At 42.4% G+C, this 22,955-nt stretch overlaps 2 protein-coding genes and 1 long non-coding RNA gene across 3 annotated transcripts; 1 reads left to right on the top strand and 2 right to left on the bottom strand.

The window, feature by feature from the left end:
- Window positions 1-6,154: 6,154 nt before the first annotated feature.
- Window positions 6,155-8,622, bottom strand: LOC141022175 (uncharacterized). Its single transcript, XR_012183316.1, has 3 exons — window positions 8,267-8,622; window positions 8,103-8,184; window positions 6,155-6,417 (listed from the first exon to the last, which is right to left on the bottom strand). It is a non-coding gene; the product is annotated as an uncharacterized lncRNA (long non-coding RNA).
- Window positions 8,623-8,965: 343 nt separating this feature from the next.
- LOC109776061 (uncharacterized) lies at window positions 8,966-11,339 on the top strand. Its single transcript, XM_020334745.4, has 3 exons — window positions 8,966-9,307; window positions 10,591-10,848; window positions 11,036-11,339. The coding sequence occupies exons 2-3, from the start codon at window positions 10,602-10,604 to the stop codon at window positions 11,068-11,070; spliced, it is 282 nt and encodes a 93-aa protein (XP_020190334.1). The 5' UTR covers window positions 8,966-9,307; window positions 10,591-10,601; the 3' UTR covers window positions 11,071-11,339.
- LOC109762426 (SEC12-like protein 1) lies at window positions 11,120-14,935 on the bottom strand. Its single transcript, XM_020321278.4, has 10 exons — window positions 14,718-14,935; window positions 14,518-14,624; window positions 13,910-14,042; window positions 13,561-13,652; window positions 13,190-13,289; window positions 13,014-13,086; window positions 12,823-12,943; window positions 12,217-12,336; window positions 11,919-11,989; window positions 11,120-11,826 (listed from the first exon to the last, which is right to left on the bottom strand). The coding sequence occupies exons 1-10, from the start codon at window positions 14,913-14,915 to the stop codon at window positions 11,738-11,740; spliced, it is 1,104 nt and encodes a 367-aa protein (XP_020176867.1). The 5' UTR covers window positions 14,916-14,935; the 3' UTR covers window positions 11,120-11,737.
- Between the last annotated feature and the right edge of the window lie 8,020 nt (window positions 14,936-22,955).

Here is a 22,955-nt window from a genome sequence, read left to right as displayed (position 1 = left end):
TAATACATGTGTGAATACATAGACAAACAGAGTGTCACTAGTATGCCTCTACTTGACTAGCTCGTTAATCAAAGATGGTTATGTTTCCTAGCCATAGACATGAGTTGCCATTTGATTAACGAGATCACCTCATTAGGAGAATGACGTGATTGACTTGACCCATTCCGTTAGCTTAGCTCCCGATCGTTTAGTATGTTGCTATTGCTTTCTTCATGACTTATACATGTTCCTCTGACTATGAGATTATGCAACTCCCATTTACCGGAGGAACACTTTGTGTGCTACTAAACGTCACAACGTAAATGGGTGATTATAAAGGTGCTCTACAGGTGTCTCCAAAGGTACTTGTTGGGTTGGCGTATTTTGAGATTAGGATTTGTCACTCCGATTGTCGGAGAGGTATCTCTGGGCCCACTCGGTAATGCACATCACTATAAGCCTTGCAAGCATTGTGACTAATGAGTTAGTTGCGGGATGATATATTACGGAACGAGTAAAGAGACTTGTCGGTAACGAGATTGAACTAGGTATCGAGATACCGACGATCAAATCTCGGGCAAGTAACATACCGGTGACAAAGGGAACAACGTATGTTGTTATGCGGTCTGACCGATAAAGATCTTCGTAGAATATGTGGGAGCCAATATGGGCATCCAGGTCCCGCTATTGGTTATTGACCGGAGACGTGTCTCGGTCATGTCTACATAGTTCTCGAACCCGTAGGGTCCGCACGCTTAAAGTTACGATGACAGTTTTATTATGAGTTTATGTATGTTGATGTACCGAAGGAGTTCGGAGTCCCGGATGAGATCGGGGACATGACGAGGAGTCTCGAAATGGTCGAGACGTAAAGATTGATATATTGGACGACTATATTCGGACTTCGAAAAGGTTCCGAGTGATTCGGGTATTTTTCGGAGTACCGGAGAGTTACGGGAATACGTATTGGGCCTTATTGGGCCATACGGGAAAGAAGGAAAAGGGCCTCAAGGGTGGCCGCACCCCTCTCCTTGGTCTGGTCCAAATTGGACTAGGGAAGGGGGGCGCCCCTTCCTTCCTTCTCTTTTTCCCTTCCTCTTTTCCTATTCCATATGGGAGGTGGAATCCTACTAGGACTAGGGAGTCCTAGTAGGACTCCACACTTGGTGCGCCCCCTTCTAGGGCAGGCCTCCTCCTCCCTTGCTCCTTTATATACAGGGGCAGGGGACACCCCAGAAACACAACAATTGATCCTTGAGATCTCTTAGCCGTATGCGGTGCCCCCCTCCACCATATTACACCTCGATAATACCGTTGCGGAGCTTAGGCGAAGCCCTGCGTCGGTGGAACATCATCATCGTCACCACGCCGTCGTGCTGACGAAACTCTCCCTCAACACTCGGCTGGATCGGAGTTCGAGGGACGTCATCGAGCTGAACGTGTGTAGAACTCGGAGGTGCCGTACGTTCGGTACTTGATCGGTCGGATCGTGAAGACGTACGACTACATCAACCGCGTTGTGATAACGCTTCCGCTATCGGTCTACGAGGGTACGTGGACAACACTCTCCCCTCTCGTTGCTATGCATCACCATGATCTTGCGTGTGCGTAGAATTTTTTTTGAAATTACTACGTTCTCCAACAATACTCACCTAACTAAATCCAAGCTATTTCAAGGATAAATTAAAAATATGTTTATCCTCCAATATAATAATCATCATGTTAATCAACAAGGCCTAAAATCTTAAAATCCAACGAATATATTTTTGACTATCTCTTCAAGATCACAATCACCTAACTGAATCCATCTAAAATCTCATAATCCACCGTAAAATTTGGTTCACAATCACCTAACTAAATTCAAATTGTTTCAAGATTATTTAATGATGTGCTTAACAATCATCATGATTACCTACCAGACCTAGAATCTCATAATCACTGTCTCCTCAAGATCACAGTCACCTACCTAAATCCACCTAAAATATCATCTACCATAAATTTGCTTCAACATGATCACCAACCTGACCTAAAATCTCATACTCCACCGAGCATCTTTGACTATCTCCTTAAAATCGCTATCACCTAACTAAATCCATCTAAAATCCCATAGTCGATCGTGAACTTTGGGTCACGAACACAATCACCTAAATCTAAATTGTTCCAAAATAAATTAAAGATCTGTTATCCACCAATACAATAATCATCAAGCTCATCAACTCGACCTAAAATCTCATAACGCATCGAACAACTTTGACTACCTTCTCAAGATCACAATCATCTAACAAAATTCACCTAAAATCTCATAATCCACCATAAATTCAAATAGGTTTATGCACCAATATAATATAATCATGCTCATCAACTAGGCCTAAAATCATATAATCCACCAAACATCTTTGACTATCTCTTCAAAATCACAATCACCTAACTAAATCCACCTAAAATCTCATAATACATAGTGAAATTTAGTTTAAAATCACAATTACCTAAATGAATCCAAATAGTAAGATTAATTAATGATTGCTTATCCACTTATATCATCATGATCACCACCAGACCTAAAATCTCATAATCGATTGGGCATCGTTGACTATCTTCTCAAGATCACAACCACATAACAAAATCCATCTAAAATCTCATATTCCACCATGAAATTTGGGTCAAGATCACAATCACCTATCTAAATCCAATTTTTTCAAGATAAATTAGAGATTGGTTTATCCACCAATATAACAATCACATTGATTATCAATAAGGCCTATAATCTCATAATTCACCGAACATCTTTGACTATCTCCTTAAGATCACAGTCACCTAACTAAATCCACCTAAAATCCCATAATCTCCTAACCAATGTTGAAGTGTATATGTGAATTACCCAGCCCTTTCCATCAGTTAGGACTTTTGGTTGCGTTGAGTTGACTAGTGAATGAAGCCATTTAGTATCAGAGGTAAGGTCTGCCTTTCACAATTTATTTAAAAATTGCTCCTGCCCTGCCCCCGTCTTGTCCACGTATAAACCTCTCAATCCATACCTCTGAGTCTATCCACATGTTGACATCCCACGTCATACGTGAAAGGTGGTGTTGATGTGTTTATGTGGGTTACCTAGCCTTGTCGACTAGTTCGAACTTTCGATTGTGTTGGCTAGTGCATGAAGCTTAACAACTAAATCAAAATTATTCCAAGCTAAATTAAAAATCTGTTTATTCACCAATATATCATCATGCTCATTAACTAGGCCTAAAATCTTATAATCCATCGAAGATATTTGACTATCATCATGCGCATTAACTAGGCCAAAAATCTTATAATCCATCAAAGATATTTGACTCTCTCTCTTCAAGATCACAATCACCAAACTAGATCCACCTAAAATACCATAATCCATCGTAAAGTTTGGTTCAAAATCACAATCACCTAACTAAATCCAAATTGATTCAAGACTAATTAAAGATGCGCATAATCCACCAAGCATCGTTGACTATCTCCTCAAGATCACAATCACCTAACTAAATCCACCTAAAATCTCATCTGCTGAGAAAGTTGCTTTAACATGATCACCAATCAGACCTAAAATCTCATAGTCAATTGAGCATCTTTGTCTATCACCTTAAAATTAAAATCACCTAATTAAATCCATCTAAAATCCCATAATCCACCATGAAAACTTGGGTCAAGATCACAATCACCTAAGTAAATCTAAATTGTTTTAAGATCGATTAAAGATCTATTTATCCACCAATACAATAATCATCATGCTCATCAACTAGAACTAAAATCTAATAATCCAATGAACAACTTTGACTATCTTCTCAAGATCACAATCACCTAACTAAATACATCTAAAATCTCATAGTCCATCGAACAACTTTGACTATCTTCTCAAAATCGCAATCACCTAACTAAATCCAAATTATTTTAATATGTTAACTAATTATTTGCTTATCCACCAATATAGCAATCAACACAATAACCAATCAGACCTAAAATCACATAATCCACCGAGCATCTTCGACTATCTCCTCAAGATCACAATAACTTAACTAAATTCATTTAAAATCTCATAATCCATTGTGAAATTTGGGTCAAGATCACAATCACGTAACTAAATCCAAATTCTTCCATGACAAATTAAAGACCTGTTTATCCATCAATTGACCAATATAATAATCATCATGCTCGTCAACTAGACCTAAAATCTCATAACCCACTAAACATCTTTGATTGCCTCCTCAAGATCACAATCACCTAACTAAATTCACCTAAATCTCATAATCCATCCTGAAATTGGGTTCACAATTATCCAAATTCAAATTATACTAAATCCACTTAAAATCTCATAATCCGTCGGGAAATTCGATTCAAGGTCACAATCACCTAACTAAATCCAAATTGTTCAAAGATAAAAATATGTTTATCCACCAATATAATAATCATCATGCTCATCAACTAGGCCTAAAGTTTTATAATCTAGCAAACATCTTTGACTATCTCCTCAAGATTAGAATCGTCTAACTGAATCCACCTAAAATCTCATAATCCATCATAAAATTCGGTTCAAGGTCACAACGACATAACCAAATTCAAATTGTTCCAAGATTAATTAATGATCTTCTTATCTACCAATACAACCAGACCTAAAATCAGATATTTCACCGAGCATCTTTAACTATCTCCTCAAGATCACAATCACTTAACTAAATACACATAAAATCTCATAATCCATCGTGATTTTTGATTCAAAATCATAAACTAAATCCAAATTTTTTCAAGACAAGTTAAATAACTGCTTAGCCACGAATATAATAATCATCTTGATTACCTACAAGACTTAAAATCTCATAATCCATCAAATATCCTTGACTATCTCCCCAGGATCACAACCACCTAGTTAAATTCCCCTAAAATCTCTAAATCCACTCTAGAGCTCAATTCAACATCACGACTAACTACTTAATCCAAATTGTTCCAAGATAAATTAAAAAACGGTTTATCCATAAATATGATAATAATCATCATGCTCATCAACTATACCTAAAATCTCATAATCCATGAAAGATTTTTTACTATCTCCTAAGGAACACAATCACCTAACTAAATCCACCTAAAATCTCATAATCCATCGTGGAATTTGGTTCAAGATCACAACCACCTAACAAAATCCAAATTGTTCCTAATAATCATCATGCTCATCAACTAGACCTAAAATTTGATAATCCACCGAATAGCTTTGATTATCTCCTCAAGATCACATTTGTTGGTAACCAATGGGTGTAGTCCTATTGTTAGAAAAAAGGGGTATTAAGAATGTCAAAGGGGTGTGTCAATATCTAGCACATAGGGCATAGCTAAGCTAAGCCCAAGCTAATTTTACTTAGCATATCAATACTAGTAAACAATACTTTATGCATGAAAAATAATTCTAAGTGTGTAATGCAAATATGGGTTTAGCATGATCAAAGTAGGTTGCTTGCCTCGCTCCGCAAAGTCTTCAATGTTTTTGGTCACTCCTCGAACATCCTTGAATCTTCCAAAAATAAGGTTTTCTACTAGCCAGAATTTTTTTAACACACAATCAATAAACAGTACATGCAAAGGGCTCCAAATTTATAAAAATAGTATCATTGGAAGGAGGGAAATTTTAGATGAATTTAGGAAAAAGAATCAAATGATATGAAATTGTAGTTGTTTAAATATGACTAGCAAAATGCCCATGCGGTGCAACGAAAATAATAACAATCAATTAACATATACTACATCAGATTATGTAATTTTCTTATTAATAATTCCATGAAATCCACTTAACATTGCTTAGGTCGATTTTCAGTTTAGTAACAATAAACATTATGTTATATCAAGCAGGTGTGAAGCAACACTAATGATCACATCCTAAGTTGGTCCTCAAAACCACGAGTGGACATCTACGCTCATAGTCATAGGTGCCGTAGCATTTTTCCAGTAAATTAACATGCCTTTGTCAAAAGATGCCAATCATCCATGTGACCATGTCTTACAGCATGCATGTATATTTAGTGTGCACAATTAGATTGGGTCCAACAGACATGAGACACTGCACTAATTCTCTTTTTGTTCTTGCGGGGCAGACACTACAATAACTCTAAATTTAACTCTTCTAAATTCATCTTTCCTTCCCGTAAAGGCCCAAAAGATAAAAAGAATTAGCCAAACATTCAAAAGGCCAGTAAATATATTATAGTTAAATGAGAATAGACAGATGAAGCAGCAGTGATCAATAATAAATATTTGGACGGGAATAAATTACTCCTACTGAGTTAGCTTTGGTGCAGCATCGTGACCTTGCAACAACAGCCCACATGGAGGTGATCCGTCTTGCATTCCCGGTCCACAAATGTTGTGGCCTGACGCTGCTCCTAGTGTAGGATTCACCAATTGAATCCAGCCTTGCAGTAGCACCTATATGAATGTAACTCAACTATTCAACATCACAATGTCTTCAGCAAAGGATGAATGGACAACAATCCTCTTACCGTGTTGCGAGGTTAAAATGTGATGTCTGTGAAAGAGAGACTAAGAAGAATTAGCTAATCTAAATAAGCAATCATCGGTTTAAATCCACGTTGGTTGTAATGATTTTACTGATAGCGCATCAGTTTCTCAATTCTGAATTCATATTGGGATCACCTAAGCATTACTGGACAATGGTTCAGACTTCAGACTGGAGTGACTTCTATAGCCTACCGCTCCAGTTAATAATACTTCAGAAGGGGGAAGGAAAGTAAGCGAAACGAAAATTGCCGGAGCCGAGGAAGCCGATGATGAACTGACCATGTGGTACACAGTAGGCAAAAGACGTAATTCCAAACATAGTCCATGCAGAACCGCCTCACTGGTGAGAAGGCGCTCTCTTCGCAATTAATACTGAATGCCACAACTCAAAAGTACCGACACAAACTCTACCTCTTGGCTAGTTAACAGAAAGGAGTACTGATAGTTCATCAGTTAGGGGCGACAATAAAATGAAAGCGTCGTTAGTTATTAAGTTTATCCAAACAATATCCAGACTTTTTAGTTTAAATTGTTAGACCCGGACCAGCAGAGACGAACAGTCTGCACCACAGGTCCACGGTCGAATCAGAGCTATTAATTGTCCTCTGTGTCACTCGTTAAATGTGAAATATCATCGGCCCTGCTACAAGTACTCCAAAGTTGAAAATAAAGGAAAATAACATATAATGCTCTGTCCAGACTACTCCATATTTGAAAACAGAAACTAAGCTGAATCTCATGAAGCAAGAACTACTTATCGACTGCAAATACCACCACAACCAAGCCTACTCGAAACAAACAAGAAACCGAGCTAAGTCCTGTGAGACACCACCAAATCAAGTACACGCCAGCCTACCCAACTCACAGATCACCTCAACAACCCGTCCGCCTCATCGAAGTTCCCCAAGAAAAAAACCAGAGAGAGATTGGAGAGGGAAGCACTTGGGATTCAGGTTCAGTTCAGACAAGTTTATAAGGCTCGTCGATTCAGTTCAAACAAGACTGGCATAATTCTACCTCGCAAAAAAAAAAAAGACTGGCATAATTCTGAGGTTATGAGCTTACTGACGCTCGTAAATTCTTTCTAGTTTAGTATGTGAGAACTGAGGCCTAACGAATTCTCAGTAGTTAGCCATAGCCACGGACAGTGCCATCAGCCTCCCGTGCACGCGCGCGCGCGCGCGCACACACACACAAAGCAAAGCAAAGCAAAGCTCGACGCTCGCTGCACTATACTGGGGACAGGCGCAGTTTTTTGCTAGAGAAACAATGCATATGGTTCAGACTTTTTCAGACAACTCAACTGCAACATCTAACCTCCAAGTGCAGAACATCAAGTCTGTTCAGGTGGGAGTAGAACTAGGATTACCGACAGCCAAATTTAATTTTGTCAGAGTTTTTCACTCCATGCACTATGCTCAACGCAGATGGAAGTTTTTCACAGGAGATTGCAGACGAATCACAAGGAAGAAATTGCAGATGAATCTATTTGGATTTCGCAGCGACCTGTCACGAGGCAGAGGGAGGAGTGCAGATGAGGGCGCGGGGGGGGGGGGGGGGGGGGGGGGGGGGGGGGGGGTGGCTGAGCTTACCTCTCGGCCTAGTGGAGCAGGTAGAGGTGGACGAGACGAGCTTCTTCAGCTTCAGCGACCTCGCCGCCACGTTCTTAACTGCCTGCACCGCAGGCACACACGCAATTCAGTCGCCGGAATCCGCCGGGTGAGATGAGACGAGAGGAGGGGGACGCTAGCCGGACCTGCGGGGAGAGGTGGGCGACGTCGACGCCCTGAGAGATGAGGGCGAGGGGGTGCTTGAGCGCGTGGAAGCGGGAGCGGAGGAGCGTCGGGATGGCGGCGTCGTTCGGGTCGCCGTAGAGGTGCGCGTCCGTGGCTCCGTGCCCATCCGCCGTAGAGATGCTGCCGCGGTGCTCGCCCGCATCCCTAGCATCCCCGACCTGTGATGTCCCTAGCAGTAGCTAAAGAATCACAGGATAGAGATAGGAAATGGCAAAGGGATTGACCGAGAACGAAGGAGCTGGAGCAGCTCAGTTCATTCATTAATTCGATGACTAGTTCAGAACAGAGGGTTGGGCATATAAGCACCACACACACACACACGCAGGACACCTACTACTAAGTCCATCACGGCAGCAGGTGGACCTCACCTGTCATACACCACCATGTAATGGGTGGGGTGTGACACGACCCCTCTCTGCCCCGGCTCTCCGGGCGAGGCGCCGCCGCCGCGGATCTCGGCTGCCGTCGCCCGTTGCGTTTCGCCCGTTATAAGAGGGACGCGGTCCTGGTCCGTCTCGTTCACGGTCACGGCTTCACGCGAGCGCACTTGACATGTAATCTGGGCCGTCAGTGGGAGTACCTGGCCCGTATTTTCTATGGGCCCATATCCATCAATCTGCACGGCCGTGTTATAGGGGAGACAGATGGGCCGAGGTGCATCGATCTTCCCTAAAAAAAAAGTGCATCGATCTCAACTCCGGCTGTCTCCTTCCCCAAATCCCTCGCCGGAGTGCAGCCTCCTCCGCCGCATCCCTTCCTTCCTCCTCCCTTCCAGCCTTGCCGTGCCATACCGCGAGTGTAGGATAGGATCACTTCGAGTCGAGGCCAGTGAGCAGGTGAAGGGACGACCGCCGGCGGCCACCGTGGGAGGAGGAGGAGGAGCGCGGGGCTCCCGCATCGGCGCGTCGCCGTCGCTCCCCACGCCGGACACGGGTTCCTCGACGGCGGACGGAAGCGGGACTCGCGGTTGAGTGGGAGCAGACGCCGGCCGGCCGCTACGGGTAAGCTCTACCTGGAAAATGGAAACTTTAGTCCCACATCGCGGATTTAGTGGGATTTCCACGGATTTATAAGCGTTTTCCTCAGCCAGGGTATCACCAAGCAGCAATACAAGGAGGTAGTAGAGTATACTGTCTAGTATAGGGTATAGTGCGGTAGTGGGTGTAGGCAGATACGGTCTAGGGTTGCAGGGGCGCAGGTATAGGTGGAAGGTATGCCCGGCGGGACGGGCAGCGGCGGGGAGATGGCCTGGCAGCGGGGAGCTGCCTCAGGAAAAATGCCAAAAAGGGGGGGTTTGGGGGGGGTTCAAAATTCCTATCTGGTTGATTAGAGAAAACATAAAGAAAGAAGTAATAAAGAAAATTCAGGAAAAAAAATACTTCCGATGATCTGCAGAATTTTTTTATCTACTTGGCTATTTGAATAATACTTTCCCTATAATATGTTTTTTTGTAAGCTAATAATATGTTTTTTGTAAGGTGCTTGAGATTTGCAAGGACAAGAACTTGTTCACATTTATTTTCCAGTAAAAAATATTTTGAACTGAGTGTAGCGCTGCATCTCTATAGCATACATGTATTCCGGAAAAAAATTCCAAGACATCCGAGTAGCCCAATGGGCAATGGTTCATTAACCCTTGGTGTGATCCTACATGGATGAATCAAATTCTGCAACTGATTGGATAGGTTGATAAAATTTGTTTTGTTGTGTGTTGCTTTCTAGATTTTCTTACCCTTCAGACTTTGCAATCCTGTGTGTTCATGTAACATGGACTGTATTATTTTGATATCTTTTGTTGTTTCCATGTGAGAACATTTGTGTTTTCTCATAAATGATGAAGCTGCTACAATTCAAATGCTGTATTATGCTTGAAGCTCTGTTTGCTGTTAGGTTACCAATCCTGTTGCTGAGGGATTAGAAAGGATTCACATTCTCTGTTGTATGTATATAAGAATCCATCTTCAGTTGTGCTTACGAGTAGAGGGGTATTTTCATCATTTCATGTAACCCCTTGGATAGGATAAATGGTGTATGTCCTAAAGACATAGTCTTGTCACATTTCTTTTAGTACACTTGATAATTTGGTTGTATCGGTATGTCTAGTGCAACTGGCAAAGGCTAATCCAACTAACTTGCCACTGTATTTGTGCTAACCGAGGTTTTGCTCTATTGCTTATATTCTTCATCAATCTAAATGAGCATGGTATTTTTATTATAATGGCTATTATTTGAGTGTCTTTCATATGTTGTATGGTGACAGATTCTGATTATCATTTGCGTACAGGCAATTTTAGGATGGGTACTGAAGACTCTAAAGATATGCTGAAGAATGCAGACTGGAAGACAGTGAGTGGTGCAGTTACTGAGTCAAGTCAGCCGGTTGTTAGGAAGCGCCTTCCGAAGAAAATAAGACAAGTACCTGAGTGTTACTTTCTGCCTCGACGATCTTTGCCTTCTGCACTGGCAATCTACGGTGCTGTTTGCGCCGCTGGAGTTGGTGCAGGGATGTTGCTTGAGGTTTGGATCAACAAAAAGATCAAAGGTAAATCCTGTCTTTCATGGCCGGATCCTAGAGGAACCACTTACCTTAAGAAAACTAATCTATCTGGAAATCCAAGATCTTGGACTGTACCATGGAAATCATTAATTGCATTATGCATATCTATTTTGCTTCATCGACTGTGTTTTCTTGCATCCTCTTACTTTTTTTGTTAAATTGCTGCATGCAGAGGATGGCGGTGTTGTCTGGGAAATGGGCAAATGATGTTCAGACCCTTCTGTTGCTGTTAAGTTGTATCACAGAGATAAGCATGTTTTTGTTGTTTTGGAATATGTTTTAACTTGCTGACGAAAGCAAGCAATGTTTCCCAGTTTAATTGAAAACACAACCTTGTCCCTGTGTTCCTGGTTTGGTTGTACAAGCTGTGTGATGCTTCAACTTTATATTAGGCAAGCAAGGTGAAAACACCAGGCAGCAACACATCTCTACTTGTCATCTTATAAGAATTATCTGAATATGTGTAACCGTGGTAAGCTGGAAGGGCCTTTGATTTATCTGGTTACTCATGCGTGCACGTTCATCGTCAAGGTGGAAACACAACTTGCTGATTTTGTGGAATTGCCATGGGCATACTATTTTCTGTGGAAATGAAGTCATAAAGATTACAGCACAGGAGGCACATGGTATATGATGTACAGAATTCAACACTTGGTTTACAAAAATGTGCTTGCTTAGGGTTCGATACTAGAAAACAATGATCATTTCAGACACAAAACCATTTGGTCATACAATGCAAGGGCTCATGAGGACGAGCCATTGTGTCAGAAAAAAAAACAGAGGATAAGGCACATTATCAATGTTAGGCATGGACTCTGATCATCAGAATTCAGACACTAGAGGATCGTTGCTCCGAAATGTGCACCCTATGGGGTTACACCAGGTTTGTGTGCTTGAAGAACGTGTAGAACAGGATCGCCGACGTCACGAAGAGGCTCAAGAATACCAGCCAGATTTGCCAAACTGCAATGCGGAAAGCATACACCGGAAAATCTTGGTAAATACTTATGTGCAACATACAAGAACACCATCTACAGCAACATGTATGTGTGTACCTCTCCAGTCGGCAGGGACGTCGAGCTTCGTTATCTCTGCTCCCCATTGATGCGAGGTGGAGATCACAATCCTGCAACATCAGCAAACAATAGGTCATTCAGTTCTTTCATTCAAGCTTGGACCATAAACCAGTGATGATTCTTCCAAGTGAATAGCTGAAAAACTCTGACTTCACTATGAACAAATGCTGAACTAGTTGCTACTTCACTAGTTTGGCAGTGCTAAAGGAAGACAGTCGGTGATTATTTCAGGTTTGTCTCGCTTCTTGTAACAGGAAATACCAGTAGTTACCATTACCTTTCAGTAGGGCAAAATTCAATGGAGGAAATTGGGGAGCCAAGATGGACCTTCTTGATCAGGTGAGAAACTTGCATCTTCTGTACATCGGCAACACAACAGTCGCCATCACGGCTTCCTCTAGATAAAGATGAAAAATGTATCCATGTCAGTACCACTTCACAGCCAAAAGAAGGATGTCGCGTCGACGCGGAAGGCTCAGCAGATCTAGACAAGCACATTAAGTCGGACAATGAACAAGTAGTATGACATGCGGACAAGCTCTTTTTGTTACGAAATGTACGCACAATAGCGGATAAGTGATTCCTTTCAGTAAAATGATTGTTTCAGAGCCTGATAATGGCATTATGAGGTGACCAACCAATATGTTGTTCAGTCAACTGGACACACTCCAGGTACTAATGCTGCATCTTTTGAAATGTAGAACAAGATGGATTGTATCTGAGAAGTGTGAGAAACGACGATTCAGAAATTGTTTGAATTCTGGAAAGTAAAAACTATTCTGAATACCTCAGACTTCGGCGATGCAGGTATGCCTAGAAATGCTAAATATAGAAGTACTGTCGCAGCCAGTATTACATGAGATGCACCACCACATCCACTTACAGTGCGAGATACTTGCCATCCAAGCTAACTGAAAGTGTTGAAATGGGCTTTCGCAGGAGTCTTTTGTATCCAATTCTCTTCCAGTTACTTATGCTCAAAACCATAGTCACGATATCATTTCCTATTTCATCAATAAAAATTCAATTAAGTCTGTCTGGTGTTGCATTTCTTGACTTTATCGACGTGATTACCTTTTACAAGTGTGCAAAACAGAAAAGGTTTCTTCCCATCCCTAGAAAAGCGGCAACACTCAATCCTTTCATCCTGCAAATCATTTACAGGAAGAATCGTGAACAGTATGGTCAAATAAGCAATTCAGTTTCAGTTATTATAAAGGGGAAAGTACATGGATTTTAGCACACTATACCGAAGATCTTGTCAGATTTAGGAGTGGAGCTCCCTCATCAATCTTCCATATTCTTGCAGAACCATCAGTTGAAGTTGATACTAAAAACGCTGAATCCAAGCTACATGAGAAAGAGGCATTTCGGGATTAAATGTGCTACCAAAAAGAGCTTACTTTGTAATTTAATGAACAAATAGAAATTGGCTAACTGCCCTAATTAGTAACAAGGATCTCTTGTGCAAAAGTTTGTAGTAAACTATCAAGACACACCCAGCAGCTTTGGTATGTACAGTTCATCAGATCCTATTGATCCACGAGGTAATAATCATTTGCCAATTAACGCAAGGTCATTCTTTAAAAAACAAGGCGTCTACTTTCATAGTTTCATTCACCTGATGTCCATGTCCCTGAAGGATTTATGAGCTTTAGGTTCATCTAAAAGCACAGTGAGGCTTGGCCAGTGAAATATTCTTAGATGTCCATCCTGTTTTAGTGGAATAAAAATAGGAAAGTTTAGTTAAGAACTCAAATTTGTGGTTTCCAGAAGCTAAAGTCCAGAATGTAAATTTATAGTTCAGCAGATTACAACATGTCATAAATAACCCTTGAAGTTACATAACTTTCCCTACAGAAAAAGCTACATAACTCTGAACAAAAGAGATTTAACAAGAGTAGCATACATGATAATTTGTATACAGTAAATGCATGAAAAAGAAAAGGCAAGGTGGGATGGCCTGATACCTCACCACCAATAGCAAACTTGGTACCATCAGTACTGAATGCCAAACATCGCTGAGGCCCAACTGATTGGAGTGCCGAGGAATCTCTCGAAACAAGGTTGATACAGAAGTCATCATAGACCAGCTTGAACAGCCTGCAAATGTGATAGAATGAATGTCTTATCCCGGATGAACTTGAGAATATGAGTGAAAGAGGGTGAATCGAAATGTAGTTGATGTACAGGAAGAAAAAAAGGAAACTGTTCCATTTCTGCTATCAGTAGAAGCCTGAAGCCTGAAGAATGCCATAAAATGTATTCTCTCGGTACATATTTATCATGCAGCAGAACAAAGCATTGTACAAAAACAGCAGCAGCAGGACAGAGCATGTACAAGAACAGTTGCCAGATGATAGAGATAGTGTACATTTGAAATGGATCTAGTAACAATGATGATGTAAATTTACTTGCGGCGCAATAGTAAATAAACATAGGAAGCTTATTTCAGCAATTTCTAAACCTGACAGTGTCAGCAAGAAAAGAAAATAAAAAGCTCTGATGAAAATGTACAAGCCAAGCTGGCCATCAGTTAGACCTGTACAAGAAAGAGATGCCACGAGCACGTACGCACCTGCAGCCTTTGGCGGTGGCGCAGACGAACTCGTCGCCGGCGGGGTGCACGGCGATGGCGCGCGGCGTGTCCGCGTCGGCTCCCTCCTCGCCCATCACGACCCTCAGCTGCAAAATCGTTAAACCCGCTGTCAGAGACACGGCCGTAGCAGCAGTAGCAGCAGCAGGCGCCGAAACCCCGCGCACGGGCTGCTCGCTCACCAGGGGCTCGGAGGCGAGCTCGCACGCCCTGGTGTCGAAGGCGAGGAGGTCGAGGAACGGCGGGGACGAGGCAGTGGCGCCGTGGCCGTACACCACGAGGAGACTGCGGCTGCTGGACACGGCCGGCCGCTTTATCCACGCCGCGCAGGTCACCTTCCCGACCACCCCTGCGGTAGCCTCGTCGCCGTTGCTCGCCATCAGAGCCAACCAACAGCTGCCGAGAGTTTTGACTCCAGCACGCGCTTCTCCAGCTCTGCCTGCTCTTAATTGGTGCTTGTAGTGTTAACTTTGTCGTGCCGCCGGGGTGCGCCTTGGAGGAGTCTGGTACGGGCGGAGAGTGCGACGGAAGGGAATCGTTTCATCTTGGGACAGACACTGGGATATTCTCAGGCCGGCACCGCCGCCAGGGCGATTTCAGCGCTCTGCAAAGTCCGCCATGATTGAAGCTGGCATCCCTCCTGTCCCGCCGGCGCCCGGAAGGGCTCATTTCGGCTGGTGATTGGCATTGTCTCTCGCTCTCGCGTTGGAGGCTGGAGTGAGCACCTAGATGCGGATTCGTGCTGTTGCGATTGACACCAGTTTTTTTTTCCGAGTCTTGTGATTGACACCAGCGTTTTTTGTTTTTTGAGCATTACCAGCTGGTTACAGCAGTGGTACATTTTTTTTTTAGGGGAACAGCAGTGGTACATGAAAGGAACTAAACCTGGTCATGGGCAGCATGGCCCGACAAACCCAACCCGAAAGGCCGCCATCCGGGCTGGGCTTGGGCTTGACTTTTCTGTCTAAAGCCCAGCCCAAAAGCCCGAAATGAACAAAGATATATTATTCTTATTCAAAAATAGAACTTGATGCTAGTTGTACTAAACCAACGTCAATTAATATGGATGGGGGGAGTATAACATATTATTTTAGTTGACAAATGGCATTGTTCATGTGTTTCGGGCCGGGATGGGCCAAGGTCGGGATTTTCACTATGCGCTTTCTTAAGCCTGGCCCAAAACCCGGCCCAGTCTAGGGTATTATCACCTTTAGAGAGAACCAAGGGAGAGGCTAGCTAGGTACATCACTATTGAACAAACGTCTCATTTTTCTTATTTTCGATGCTTGAGGGGCTTTGTATTCAATGTGGTTGTACCACCTCGATGCAACGGTTAAGTCGCTAAAATTTCTTTATAAACACTTTTCTCATGGAAACCAACATTTTATTAGTGAGCATGCACCCTTCTAAAACTATGAGCCCCAGTTCGCACAGGTTTAAACAAAAGATGATCGTGTAGAAACTCCCACCCTGCAGGATTTGACTCGGAAGTTAACTGCAAACCTAAATTTAGAAGAAAAAAATCTTCAAATTCAAAATATTTTGTCAATAAAATCATAGTCATTATCGGTCACATAAATTTGAATAAGAAATTCCTAAGTTAATTAGGGTTCTTTCATCTGATCAATCTATGCATGACTGAGTTTATAGGTATGCATGAATTTTCTTTTCTTTCCAATTCTGATTATGTAGTAAACATAAATTAAAAACCAAGATCAGCATGATGCAGAAGCATCGACAGAGCTACACACAAGCAAAACTAGGCCATGGTCCGCCTAGTCCAAGAGCAAAACGCTAAGAGCAACTCTAGCAGGGTCATCATAAGTGCCCGGTCACCATGATAACCGCCAGTAGGGCTATTTTGGCCGAAAAGGGCGGTCTAGCAGAGTCGTCATCCCGTCGCTGATCGCCATAAGTTTTGGAGGGCACTAGGAAATTGGCATAGTCCAGCTAGGACCAAAATGCTTCGATGTTAGGGTAAAACTAGGGCATGATGGTTAACAATTTAGGAACCCCTTTAGCCTGGCCCGCCAAATTTATTGTTTGTAGCGCTGCCACTATGTTGAACCATACATGTTTACCACTTTATCTTCCTAGTCCATCTTGATGTTAGGTCTTCTAACTTTTCCCCATTCATGTTGGATTTTGTTTTTATTCTAACTCTACAGCAAAGCAATTAGACAATAACCCAATTTCATCAAATCCAAAGTTGCTAACCACACACCATGTGGTATAGATCTTCTAAATTAATAGCAAGAGTTACCAACAAAGGACGAACCTCTGCTTTGAAGGATAAATGCAATATGCCCCTTATCATTAGTAAACTGAACCCTCTCGTTTGAATGTCACAATAACGAGTCTTTAGTTGAACCTAAAATAAGAGTTCTACAAAACAAGATTTGTTCCAGTTTGACTTGCAAGTATGAAGAAAAATGATTGCATAAAAGGGGATATATCAAACTTTATGTACGGAATGCTCCAAAAAATGTATTGACTCACAAAATAGTGTATGTTTTGTTTTCTCGGCATCCGAAGTACATCCAGATATTGGTGGAGTTGGATTACGCGGGTGTGCCACCACGCGAGGTTTGCTAGTTGGCCACATCAAAAGGAGGATCTAAAGTCATTCACATACTCAGCCGCAGAAGAAATACTATGATCACATCAAGATGATAAGCGGGCTGTTGAAGATTGATACGCAACTAATCACTGGAGAAAGAGGAAAGTGGCCGAAGCACATGAACAATATTGAATCCCTAGATGTTCCCATCAATTTCCCTTAACGCCTCAAATTCTTAAGCATGACACACCACAAAGCTCTATGGTTCGTAATTACATGTTCTTCTTTCGCCATTTTACTAGCCTCTCATTTCTTGGACACATCTGCTACCTCTTCACTAGACCATTTCTCTCCTTGTTGCTTGTTAGCTGTTACAAACATGGGGTGGTATAAAAGATGATAAAAGGGTGCATTCATGGCTCTTTGGGGCGGGGTTGATAGGGGGTACAATGCTCGTTCATCACACGATGAGATATGATGCGTAACAGTACACGATCATGAGTATTATTTAACCTATTTCTCACACTCTGCCTAGTAACAATAAAGATCACCATGTGGTATAGATCTTCTAAACTAATAGCAAGAGTTACCAACAAAGGACGAACCTCTACTTTGAAGGATAAATGCAATATGCCCCTTATCGTTAGTAAACTGAACCCGCTCGTTCGAATGTGACAATAACAAGTCTTTAGTTGAACCTAAAATAAGAGTTATACAAAACAATATTTGTTCCAGCTTGACTTGCAAGTATGAAGAAAAATTATTGCGTAAAAGGGGATATATCAAACTTCATTGTACGGAATGCTCCAAAAAATGCATTGACTCACAAAATAGTGTATGTTTTGTTTTCTCGGCATCCGAAGTACATCTAGATACTGGTGGAGTTGGATTATGCGGGTGTGCCACCACGCGAGGTTTGCTAGTTGGCCACATCATAAGGAGGATCTAAAGTCATTCACATACTCGGCCGCAGAAGAAATACTATGATCGCATCAAGATGATAAGCGGGCTGTTGAAGATTGATATACAACTAATCATTGGAGAAAGAGGAAAGTGGCCGAAGCACATGAACAATATCGAATCCCTAGATTTTCCCATCAATTTCCCCTAACGCCTCAAATTCTTAAGCATGACACACCACAAAGCTCTATGGTTCCTAGTTACATGTTCTTCTTTCGCCATTTTACTAGCCTCTCATTTCTTGGACACATCTCACTAGTAGAAAACAGGGCTTTGGTTGGGGCCTGGCCAGCCCATTAGTCCCGGTTCAGTTACGAACCGGGACCCATGGGGGCATACGTCCCGGTTCGTGAGCCTAGGGGGCCGGCCGGGGCCTCGTGGGCATTGGTCCCGGTTCGTCTGGACCCATTTGTCCCAGTTCCTGGCACGAACCGGGACCAATGCGCCTCGCTCCTGGCCCACATACATTGGTCCCGGTTCGTGGCTCGAACCGGGGCAGAAGGGGGAGCTTTAGTCCCAATTCCAGCCACGAACCGGGACAAATGAGTTGCCTATTTATACCCCCTCGCCGCAGCAGAGCACTCCACAGTGCTCTGTTTTTTCTGGCCGGCGAGGGGAGGGCATTTGGGTGCTCTAGCTCACCTCCTATGCACATGAGGTGTTCGATGAAATGCCCGAGCCACACTAGTTAAGTTTTCTCCTCTCGAAGCTCGACCTCCAAGCTCCATTTCCCCCGAGATTTGCATAGGTTTAGCGGTCCGTCACGTCCCGTCCCCGTCTTCACCGCCGTCAATCGCCGCGCCGATCTCGTCGCCGGCACCACCGTGGTGAGCCTCTTGTTCTTATCTTCTTTCTGAAAGAAAAACAATTCTTACTTTAGATAGATACTTGTCTAATTTTCTTACTTTTGGCACACATAATTATATATAATGCACGCAGATGAACTGGCAATGGATGTACGGTGACAGACACACCTTCGAGTACATTAAGGGCCTGCATAATTTTCTCGAAGTGGCTGAGGAAAACAAGCAGAATGGTTTTATGTGTTGTCCATGCCCTATATGTGGGAATACGAAGTCTTACTCTGACCGGAAAATCCTTCACACCCACCTGCTTTATAAGGGTTTCATGCCACACTATAATGTTTGGACGAAGCACGGAGAAATATGGGTTATGATGGAAGACAACGAAGAAGAAGAGGACGATGACAACTATGTGCCCCCTGAATACGGTGATGCTGCAACGGGGGAAGCTGCTGAAGATCAAGAGTAACCAGACGATGTGCCCGATGATGATGATCTCCGCCGGGTCATTGTCGATGCAAGGACACAATGCGAAAGTCAAAAGGAGAAGCTGAAGTTCGATCGCATGTTAGAGGATCACAAAAAGGGTTGTACCCCAATTGCGAAGATGGCAACACAAAGCTCGGTACCGTACTGGAATTGCTGCAGTGGAAGGCAGAGAATGATGTGCCTGACAAATGATTTGAGAAGCTACTGAAAATATTGAAGAAGAAGCTTCCAAAGGATAACGAATTTCCGGACAGTACGTACGCAACAAAGAAGGTCGTATGCCCTCTAGGATTGGAGGTGCAGAAGATACATGCATGCCCTAATGACTGCATCCTCTACCGCGGTGCGTACGAGGATTTGAATGCATGCCTGGTATGCGGTGCATTGCGGTATAAGATCAGACGAGATGACCCTGGTGATGTTGACGACGAGCCCCCCAGGAAGAGGGTTCCTGTGAAGGTGATGTGGTATGCTCCTATAATACCACGGTTGAAACGTCTGTTCAAAAACGAAGAGCATGCCAAGTTGATGCGATGGAACAGAGAGGACCGTAAGAAAAGACGGGAAGTTGGGAGCACCCGCTGACGGGTCGCAGTGGAGAAAAATCGAGAGAAAGTACTGGGCTGAGTTTGCAGGTGACCCAAGGAACGTATGGTTTGGTTTAAGCGCGGATGACATTAATCCTTTCGGGGAGCAAAGTAGCAATCACAGCACCTGGCCCATGACTCTATGTATGTATAACCTTCCTCCTTGGATGTGCATGAAGCGGAAGTTCATTATGATGCCAGTTCTCATCCAAGGCCCTAAGCAACCCGGCAACGACATTGATGTGTACCTAAGGACATTAGTTGAAGAACTTTTACAACTGTGGAATGGAAACGGTTTACATGAATAAAAACCTTCTATGGTCATACACACCAACGAAAATGGTTTGTTGGATCTCGATCGTAGTGATACACATATTCATAATATTGAAGCCAAAAGATGCAAAGTTAATAATGATAGTGCAACTTATTTGTGGCACTGCCGTTTAGGTCATATTGGTGTAAAGCGCATGAAGAAACTCCATACTGATGGGATTTTGGAATCACTTGATGCTTGCGAACCGTGCCTCATGGGCAAGATGACTGAAACGCCGTTCTCCGGAACTATGGAGAGAGCAACAGATTTGTTGGAAATCATACATACAGATGTATGTGGTCCGATGAATATTGAGGCTCGTAGCAGGTATCATTATTTTCTGACCTTCACAGATGATTTGAGCAGATATGGGTATATCTACTTGATGAAACACAAGTCTAAAACATTTGAAAAGTTTAAAGAATTTCAGAGTGAAGTGGAGAATCATCATAACAAGAAAATAAAAGTTTCTATGATATGATTGCAGAGGTAAAATATTTGACTTACGAGTTTGGCCTTCAGTTAAAGCAATGTGAAATAGTTTCACTACTCACGCCACCTGGAACACCACAGTGTAATGGTGTGTCCGAACATCGTAACCGTACTTTATTAGATATGGTGCGATATATGATGTCTCTTACCGATCTACCACTATCGTTTTTGGGGTTATGCATTAGAGACAGCTACATTCACATTAAATAGGGCACCATCAAAATCCGTTGAGATGACACCTTATGAACTGAGGTTTAGCAAGAAACCAAAGTTGTCGTTTCTTAAAGTTTGGGGTTGCGATGCTTATGTGAAAAAGTTTCATCCTGATAAGCTCAAACCCAAATCGGAGAAATGTGTCTTCATAGGATACCCAAAGGAGACAGTTGGGTACACCTTCTATCACAGATCCGAAGGCAAGACATTCGTTGCTTAGTATGGATCCTTTCCAGAGAAGGAGTTTCTCTCGAAAGAAGTGAGTGGGAGGAAAGTAGAACTTGATGAGGTAACTGTACCTGCTCCCTTATTGGAAAGTAGTTCATCACAGAAATCTGTTCCTGTGACTCCTACACCAATTAGTGAGGAAGTTAATGATGATGATCATGTAACTTCAGATCAAGTTACTACCAAACCTCGTAGGTAAACCAGAGTAAGATCCGCACCAGAGTGGTACGGTAATCCTGTTCTGGAGGTTATGTTACTAGACCATGACAAACCTACGAACTATGAGGAAGCGATGATGAGCCCAGATTCCGCAAAATGGCTTGAGGCCATGAAATCTGAGATAAGATCCATGTATGAAGAACAAAGTATGGACTTTGGTTGACTTGCCCGATGATCGGCGAGCCATTGAGATTAATGGATCTTCAAGAGGAAGACAGACGCTGATAGTAGTGTTACTATCTACAAAGCTAGAATTGTCGCAAAAGGTTTTCGACAAGTTCAAGGTGTTGACTACGATGAGAGAGTTTCTCACTCGTATCTATGCTTAAAGTCTGTCTGAATCATGTTAGCAATTGCCGCATTTTATGAAATCTGGCAAATGGATAAACAAAACTACATTCCTTAATGGATTTATTAAAGAAGAGTTGTATATGATGCAACCAGGAGGTTTTGTCAATCCTAAAAGTGCTAACAAAATATGCAAGCTCCAGCGATCCATCTATGGACTGGTGCAAGCATCTCGGAGTTGGAATATACGCTTTGATAAGTTGATCAAAGGATATAGTTTTATACAGACTTGCGGTGAAGCCTGTATTTACAAGAAAGTGAGTGGGAGCACTACAACATTTCTGATAAGTATATGTGAATGACATATTGTTGATCGGAAATAATGTAGAATTATTCTGCAAAGCATAAAGAAGTGTTTGAAAGGAGTTTTCAAAGAAAGACCTCGGTGAAGCTGCTTACATATTGAGCATCAAGATCTATAGAGATAGATGTAGACGCTTGATAAGTTTTTCAATGAGTACATACCTTAACAAGATTTTGAAGTAGTTCAAAATAGAACGGTCAAAGAAAGAGTTCTTGCCTGTGTTACAAGGTGTGAAATTGAGTAAGACTCAAAACCCGACCACGACAGAAGATAGAAAGAGAATGAAAGTCATTCCCTATGCCTTGGCCATAGGTTCTATAAAGTATGCCATGCTGTGTACCAGATCTATTGTATACCCTACACTGATTTTGGCAAGGGAGTACAATACTGATCTAGGAGTAGATCACTGGACAGCGGTCAAAATTATCCTTAGTGGAATAAGGACATGTTTCTCGATTATGGAAGTGACAAAAGGTTCGTCGTAAAGGGTTACGTCGATGCAAGTTTTGACACTAATCTAGATGACTCTAAGTCTCGGTCTAGATACATATTGAAAGTGGGAGCAATTAGCTAGAGTAGCTCCGTGCAGAGCATTGCAGACATAGAAATTTGCAAATATACTTACAGATCTGAATGTGACAGACCCGTTGACTAAAATTATCTCACAATCAAAACATGATCACACCTTAGTACTCTTTTGGTGTTAATCACATAGCGATGTGAACTAGATTATTGACTCTAGTAAACCCTTTGAGTGTTGGTCACATAGAGATGTGAACTATGGGTGTTAATCACATGGTGATGTGAATTATTGATGTTAAATCACATGGCGATGTGAACTAGATTATTGACCCTAGTGCAAGTGGGAGACTGAAGGAAATATGCCCTAGAGGCAATAATAAAG

This window comes from Aegilops tauschii, chromosome 5 (assembly GCF_002575655.3).
Source record: "Aegilops tauschii subsp. strangulata cultivar AL8/78 chromosome 5, Aet v6.0, whole genome shotgun sequence".
Lineage (NCBI taxonomy): Eukaryota > Viridiplantae > Streptophyta > Magnoliopsida > Poales > Poaceae > Aegilops > Aegilops tauschii.
Note: the sequence above shows the minus strand (reverse complement) of the source record. Positions and strands in the feature narration are given on the sequence as shown.